The 8,235-nt window shown below is 53.6% G+C and overlaps 1 protein-coding gene across 1 annotated transcript; it reads left to right on the top strand.

Moving 5' to 3' along the window:
• Positions 1-1,237: 1,237 nt before the first annotated feature.
• Positions 1,238-6,654, top strand: BATF2 (basic leucine zipper ATF-like transcription factor 2). The gene is given in 5 exon segments (XM_082843832.1): positions 1,238-1,369; positions 2,708-2,812; positions 5,792-6,370; positions 6,372-6,411; positions 6,414-6,654. Coding segments are annotated over 5 exon segments (807 nt in total). The 5' UTR covers positions 1,238-1,330; the 3' UTR covers positions 6,458-6,654.
• The last annotated feature ends 1,581 nt before the right edge of the window (positions 6,655-8,235 follow it).

The raw sequence follows: 8,235 nt of genomic DNA, 5'->3' as shown, positions 1-8,235 counted from the left end.
CCCTTCCAAGCATAGAGACACAACAACCATACAGGTTTGCTTGGGGCTTCAGGTTTTTTTAGGTCTTTAATAGAAGTTTTTATTATGAAACATTCAGGTATACCCCAAAGTGTAGTTAATAATATTATCACAGACAATTGTGTTCCCACAGTTGAAGCAACAAGACATCCCTGACACAACCGAAATCCCTGTGTGTCCCCTTCAGTCCATCTCTACCTCCACCCCCGCCAGGCTACCACCCTCTGAATTTTGTGGTTCTCATTCTCATGCATATTTTTATATTTTTCTCACATAATTACATATCCATATTATTCAACATTACAGAAATTATTTTTGTTCAGATCTTGTTGCCACTTGCCATTTTCATACAATTGGATGTTATGAACTTTTAGGCACGATGGTAAGTGCAGCTTTGAATCTTCCACCGTATCATAATTGTGAATATTTGTTGAGCCCTCATTCTACACCAGGCATGCTTTTAGGTGCCTTACCTGCCTTAACTCATTTAACCTTCACAACAAAATTATTTTTATCCCCACTTTACAGATTTAGAAACAGAGGCACAGAAAGGTGAAATTATGTACCCGAGTCACATAGCTTGGAAGCTGTGCTCTTAATTGCTAGACATCACTCTCTCTACTGCTGCGTGGTCTGTTGTATGAAAACACAGTCATTAGCCATCTGTTCTCCTATTTAAGGGCCGTTGCTTATTTTTGCAGACATGCCTCAACTTTAGTCTCACAGGGTTTGGGGGCGGTTGTATTATCTTGCTTAGTTCCAACATCAAGCCTGTGAGTGGATGTCTGTATCATCTCCCTTTACAAATGAGGAAGCTAAGGCTCAGAGAGGGTAAATCGCCTTCTCAAAGCTGCACAGCTCCAGCAAACCAGAGGTGGGCTGTGAACCTGGGCTCCTGCAACTGTAGAGACCAGGGGTTCTCCCGTATCCCATGTGAGCCCTCGGTCCCCCACTGGCTTCCTCTTGGCTCTGTCCATGGCAGCCTGCCCTCCCTCTCCCAGAACACCCCTCCCCACACCTGGCATCCAGGCTCCCTCCTCTCGCCACCCTCGACCGTCCTCCTTCCAGAGAAGGGGCCCAACCGGAAGGCCAGTTCGTGTTAGGAAATTCCAGCCACATGAGCCAACCCAAGCCTGGGATTCTGAGCAGCCGGTGGCTTTAGGAGAAACTGAAACTTGGCTTGCTGGGGGTGGAGTGGTCACGGGGAATTTAAAGAGCTGCCACTTCCTGGGGTTCCCAGAGGGTACTGGGAGGTCACAGCGGAGGAGGGACGCCCTGAACCGGGTGTGAGCCTCTGTTCTCCTGCCCCACCATGCACCTCTGTGGGGCTGATGGGCCGCTGATCAGGATGGTGAGTACAGGGGCCAGGGTCAGGGGATGAGAAGGGGAATATGCCCCAGGGTGCCCGGTGCCAGCTCTGTTCACATGGGCTGTGTGGCCAAGGGCTCACACACCCTCTCTCTGGGCCTCAGTTTCTTCAGGGGATTGGATCGAGGGCTCTCCTGCTCTCACATTGCAGATCCAGCCTCCAGTTTAGAACTTAGCCTCTGAATACTGCTCTCTCCTAACCTACCTGTTCGCTCACTGCCATTACAGGAGCCTTCTCTTTCCTCCCCAAGTTCTCTAGCCATGGTTTCCTTGGAACTTTGCCTCTCTCCCAGGACCCAGGTACCAGAGGCCCACCCACTTCTCTGCAGGTCTTTCCCCCAGGGTCCAGTCTCTCAGTCCCCACCATCACCAAGAAGGGGCCTCCTATGGCCATGAACCTAGGAGCACAGAATCCTCCACCAGGGAGGCCAGGGTCTTGCCTGAGGTCCCTACACTCAGAACACACCTCCCAGAGTGACCTGTGGGAGGGCGAGTTGGGCTGTGGGATCTCCAATGTTCCCTCTTGTCTGACCTTCCAGAGCCCTGGGCATTTGGGTTAAACATTTCATCTAAGTTTCATGAACCCCAGTGTAGGGTGAGGGTCACAGCTGTCCACCTTTGAGTCCACTCTTCTATCAGAAGGGACTCGATTCACCCATTCTAGGCTGCTGTCCCCCTAGAATGCGAGCAACTTGAGGGCGGGAAGTTTTGCCTCTTTTCTTTGCTGCTGTGTCCCCATAGCTCAGTGTGTGGCACATAGTAGGTGAACAAGAAATATTTGTTGCGTAAGTGAATATCAGCTTTGGGCCTGAGCTAGGCATGGGAATATGGAGTGAAATCAGAACCCCCGCCCTGCCCTTACAGACAGAGCTCATGGCTAGAGAAATCAACACCTTGACCGTGGAAGTAATAGCGATCAGAACAAGAGCGGCTGACTTTTATTAACCCCCGCCTGCTTTATGTCCTGCGAGGAAGGCGCTGGTGCCTCCACTGTATGGATCAGGTAGCTGGGCACAGAGAAGTGAGTGATCTGCCCAGAGTAGCACAGCTGATAAGGAGACGGCGGGTGTGAAGTCAGTCCTGTCTGGGTTTGAATCCTCGCTTGTGCTGCTCCATCGTGAGCTGTGAGCAGGACACGTGGGTGAGGCTGGCAATCCACCGAGGAGTGCTGTGTCTGCGATGGGGTGTGTGGACACCGAGGGAGCCAGAGAGGGCTTCGAGGAGGAGGGGGACCCTCGGGGACTTGATTCAAGAAGGGCATGGCTTTACAGCTAGCCAGCCCCTGCCAGGACCCCTGAGCTTTTGGCCTGTCTCCCTACAGGACCCTGAGGAACATCAGAGGCAGCTGAAGAAGAAACAGAATAACCGTGCGGCCGCCCAGAGAAGCCGACAGAAGCACACGAACAAGGCGGATGCCCTGCACCAGGTGGGGGATGCCTCCCTTCCCATTCCTGATGCCACTTACCTGGCCTGGCCACCTCTTCTCTGTCCCGCCTATGAGCAGTTCCCCCTGCACTGCCGTATGTGCCAGGGGGCCTGAGTTTGGGAGGAGGGAAGGGCTTTGCAACTGAGATTTGGAAATTCCTGGGTGTTGAGTGGAAACCGTGTGCCAGACACACGTTGGGCTCCAGGGACATGACAGTGCATCCTCAGCCCGGGCCTACCCTCAAGGCACCTCCAATTTAGGGGGAGGAGACAAGGAGGGAGGCAAACAGGGAAAACCTGGCTCAGTGACCAGCTGAGGCACTGGTTACAATGCAGCTCCTGGCCCCTCCCCACCCAGGACCCACCTCAGGAGGTGCTGCACTCTGATGGACGGGTTCTGATGGGTTTGGCCAAGACCACGCTGTGAGAAACCGGTTCAGGGTTAAGATGGGCTGGCTTTAGAGTCCCAGCTGGGGCACTCATTAGCTGCAAGTCGCTTCCTTCACTGAGCTTCACTGTCCTCATCTGAAAACGGGGACAATAATCCCTGCCCACTGGCAGGACCCTTGTGGAGACTAAAGAAGGCAAAGGAGCCCGGTGGGAAGGGGGAGGGCTCCACTCACACTTGCCTCTTCACCTTGGATGGTAACCTGACCTTGGATGGTAACCTGACCTTGGAGCTTCCCTTCTACTTTTATGCAGAGAGAAAGGACACCACCAGTTCCATCCCAGGGGCTCGATTAGGCTGGGTTCAGGACCTGGCCTTTGGGAGGGCTGCATACATGTTAGTCCTTATAGCAATGAGTAACATTCAGAGCCCTCCACACCCAAAGGCCCTACACTCTCTGTAACCCCGCCCCCACCTGTCCACTGCCCTCTCCTAACATCCTACACCCTGTTCTCTCCGTTCCTTCACTGGCCAAGCACATCCAGCCTCAGGGGCTCCCCCTGGCTGCTCTGTCTACCTTCAGACAGCAGTCTAGCTAGATCCTCACTTCTTTCTGGTTGTTGGTTCAAATGTCACGTCCTCAGAAGGAGGTGGTCTTTCTAAACATCTGATCTAAAGAGACCTCTCCCATTACTCGGCTTTATTTTTCTGGTTAGTACTGACTTTCTATCACATATTTAGATGTGATCACTGCTTGTCTTCCCCACCAGACTGTAAGCACTCTGAGGGCAGGGACCTATTCTGTTCCCTGCTGTTTCCCCATCACCTGGACCAGTGCCTGACAAATAGAAGGGACTCAATAATTCCCTGTGGAGCGAATGATAGAGTCAGGGTAAAGTGCTTTGGGAACACATAGGTGGGAGCAACACACGGGTTGTTGGGTCAAGGTGGTATAGAGATGAAGCCTGAACTGGTTTTCAGGGATGAATAGGAGTTTTCCAAATGGATGAAGGTAAGAAAAAGCATTTCAGGCAAGTGAAATAGGGCTGGCGTGGCCATAAGAGAGTAGCACCCTGTAGAATGCATGACGATGAGGACTGATGCCCGGGATGGTGCCTGCCTGGCAGCGGTAGAGACTTCATGCGTTCGTTTATTCCTTCCTTCCAGAAATGCCTATTGAGTATCTCCTGTGTGGCAAGCACAATTCTAAGCATTGGAGATACAGCTGTGACGACAGCAGACAAAAGCCCAGCTCACCCTCCCCAGGGCTCGTATTTTCATGGGGGGGCCGGACAAATAAATGACCTATGAGGTATTTGGGATATCAGATGGTGATACGTGCTTTGGTAAAAAGTAAAGCAGGGAAGAGGGAAGGGACTGCGGCACGTGGGGTGATAGAAACCTAACGGGAAGCCGTCCCGGAGGAGGTGACATTTGAGCAGCCTGAAGGTGGCGAATGAATGAGTGAACGAATGAGTGAGGAGCAAGTGACTCAATTTCTGGAGGTGAATTGAAGCCTTTGGAGAATTTAGGTGAAGGGTGACCTAATGACATGTTTTTAAAATGTCTCCACATTCCACGGCAGAAACCAGCTTGGGAGTGGGGCTGCGGGTGGCTTTGAGACCTGTTAGAACTTTGAGTCCATGGCTTAAGCAACATTTTAATGCGAAACACCCTTGCAGCTTCTTCTTTTAAAAAGTGTCCATAAAGGGGGGTAGGTGGGGGAGGGAGCCAAAGGAAGTCACTGAGCCTGATGAGCTGTGGAAATAAAGTTCCTTCTGCGTTTTCCACCATTGCTGTCATCACAAATGGTTGTTTAGAACTGCTGTCCCACTGGGACAGAACCCAGGGTTCAGCAGAACAGAACCTAAATGCGGAACAGAACACACCTGTGCTGCCAACCTGTAAAACATGACCCTGGACTCCGGCCACGGTGCCTCAGTGGGAAAGTTCTGGGCACTGGGGAGGTCTGGCAGTGGCACTAAGCCGCCTAGAGGTGTCCAGGACAGAGGACATCTAAGTTGTCACAAGAAGGCCGTGTCAGGATTAGCCCGAGGATGGGGGTGCTGGAAGTGTTCAGGCAGGGGAGAACGAAAGTGTGGCAAGGAAGCAGCGTCCATATGGGGAACAGGAAGTAGGGGCATCAAGAGAAGTCGGAGAGATAAAACTGGAGGTGTGAACTGGGGCCACCATGCACAGGGAGTCATTAGAGACTTTAAAGGGCTTTAATGTTCGATTAACAACGCAATCACTGAATGTCTCCTCTGGGCCAAGAGATCTGGGTGGTTTGGGGGGCGCGCCAGTTAGGAGACTGGTGGAGCTCCCAGGTGAGTGGAGATCGCAGGCTGACTAGCTCAGGGACCTGGCAGCAGGGATGGAGAGCAGGCAGATCTGAGCCCTAGCAGGAGGGTGAGTTGGGGGGACTTGCTGGTGTTACTGAAGCCTGGCCAGAGAGTAGCCAAAGGGCATTCAGACGGCGGTGGCATCCTTCCTCCTAAATCGAGGACCCTGGAGGATTGGGAAATAGGGCTCTTGCTGGGCCCATGATTCTGGCTGACATAACGTTCCCCACCCATCTGCTTCTCCCCCCAGCAGCATGAGTCACTGGAGAAACACAACCACACCCTGCGGAAGGAGATCCAGGCCCTTCAGGCTGAGCTGGCGTGGTGGAGTCGGACCCTGCACATGCATGAGCGCCTGTGCCCCATGGACTGTGCCTCCTGCTTGGCTCCGGTGTCCCCTGGCTGCTGGGGCCAGGCTGAGTGGCCCCCAGGCCCCGTGTGCCCTGGACAACATGGCTGCCAGGAACAGCCAGGCCCGTTCCGGACCCCGGTCTCCTCTCCGATGGCTCTGCAGCTCTCTCCAGATCCACAGCCTCATGGTTCCCTTGGCCTCCTCTTGTCCCCTCTGCCCTCACTGTCCCTTGGTCCCGCCCCTGTCACTGCATCCTCTGCCCAGCCATCCCCTAGCCCTGTCCAATCTGCCTCGCCCACTGGCTCTGGCCTGCTGAGGTCTTCCTCCAAGCTCAGCACCCTCCTGCCCAGCCCCCCAGCCCAACCTCCCCCTCTACAGTCCCTCGGGCTGGAGCACCCCACCAGGGGGAAGCTGGCGTCCTCAACCCACAGCCCCTCAGCTCCTCTGGGGCTGGGCTTTCTGCAGGGCAGGGAGCATAAAGCCTGCGTCCCCAGCAACAGATCAGCAAGGGCCCCACCCACTCTGGCCTTCCCCCTGCTCGCCTCTGCTCAAGTCTACTTCTAACCTGGCCCCCAGAGCTGGGCTGGCCCCTTCCTTGGACTCAGGAAACAGCCTCAGCACGTGGGCATCTCCTCTGTTGCCACTGGAAGCTGCCTTTATTGGCTGACCAGCTGAACCAGTATTTCACCAGGGAAAGGAAGCCGTTACTGTGTGCCCACCACTCTGCCAGGTCCTGTCACCGCTACTTTCTTATTTCAACCTCATGGTCATCCTGCAGAATCCAGACTGTCAGTCTGTTTTTCAGGAGTGGGAAGGAGACAGGCTCAGAGAAGCCAGATGACTTGGCTAAGGTCACACAGCCTTTCTTGGGACCTGAAACACCATGATCTGCTCCTCCTCCTAGTGGGGTCATGGCCCAGGCACCGCAGGGGCTGAAGTCCTAGAAACTGAGAACTGGTGTGAGAGGCTTAAGTGCTGGGAGTGGGGAGGGGCTCTCCCTTCTGCTTTGTGATTCCCAGGGCCACAGAGCCCTGCAGTCTCTGAAACCTTGCCCTCTCTGGGGCTGGTCCAGAGTCCAAGCCTGGGTGGGGAGGGGCCAGGCAGGAGCCCAGAAGTGAATTCTTTCTGTTCTTTTCAGTGCCAAAGAACTGAACCTGAGGGTTGGAGTTGGGGACAAGCCTGGAGCAGTCCCCCCTGGGATTTCTACATGCTGAGTACCCATAGCTATACCGTGACCTTGGGGAGATTGCGAAGGGTTAGCTCTCCAGGCTACTCCCCAATAACTCTCTGCCTCCCCCCTTCTCCCAGGGCCATGGTGGGTGGACTTCTGAGAGCATTCATGTCACGCACAAAAGGCAGGTGGAAAGAATGAGGGAAGGACCAGGTGCAAAGTTATGTTTAAGCAAGTGCTGGACTTGAACCTGGCTGCGGTGAGAACTGTGTCTTCTCTGGTATCACCCCCATCCCTGTGCAGCCCTCAGGCCCTCATTACCCTCAGGCCCCTCTGAGCAGTGCCCCTCATTGCTCTTTGGCCTGATGGCAGCTGGAAGAGCAGGGGCTTGGGGCTAGGTGGGAGCTCAGCTGTAGCGCCTGCTCGGGGATGGGGGTGGGGTGGGGGGTGGCGGGTTCTCATTCAGACTCAGGACAAACACTGTAAGGGGACTGAGATGAGAAACTCCAGCTCTTCACCCAGATTTTCACACACATGTAAACAGACACTATGCTAGTATTTGACACACTCCAGGATGCTGAGTACAAGTCTTGGTACCTAGACTTTATGGTTAATAAAGTGTTGTCCAATTCTTTTTGCTTTGGTTAGTTGTTTAAAGCTCTGGCTGTACTTTGTACTATTGAAACCAAAGGGCCTTTGCAAGAAGAGGGAATAGTCTAGAATCTCAGAGGCGGGTGATCCCTCGTAGACCTCCTAATCCAACCCCCCCTCCCATACTGCAGATGAGGAAACTGAGGCCTCGAGATGGGATGGAAGTGCTTGGACTCATGCAGTAAGAGGAGGTGTCATGGCCACAGGATTGTGGATGGCTGCAGAGCTGGGGTCACCAGTAGGTTCAGGGAGAACAGACTGGTGGGAGGGAAGCCAAGATGCTGTTGGTTGGAGGTCTGGGACAAGAGTCGATATGATGTACGGTGCTCCAGGACTCACAGGGAGATGAGGATACTGTGGCCTGGCTTGTGTCTATATACCCTAAAATTTGTCAGGCACTCTGTGTTTAACTCGGGTTAACTCAATGATGGCTCTAATAACTCTGTGAGGTAGACATACTTATTACCCCTCTGTTTGGAAGGGGAAAATGAAGCCCAGAGATGTTAAGGTCACATAGCTA

The sequence above is a fragment of the Leucopleurus acutus genome, assembly GCF_964270905.1.
Source record: "Leucopleurus acutus genome assembly, chromosome: 8".
In the NCBI taxonomy this organism is placed as follows: Eukaryota; Metazoa; Chordata; class Mammalia; order Artiodactyla; family Delphinidae; genus Leucopleurus; species Leucopleurus acutus.
Note: the sequence above shows the minus strand (reverse complement) of the source record. Positions and strands in the feature narration are given on the sequence as shown.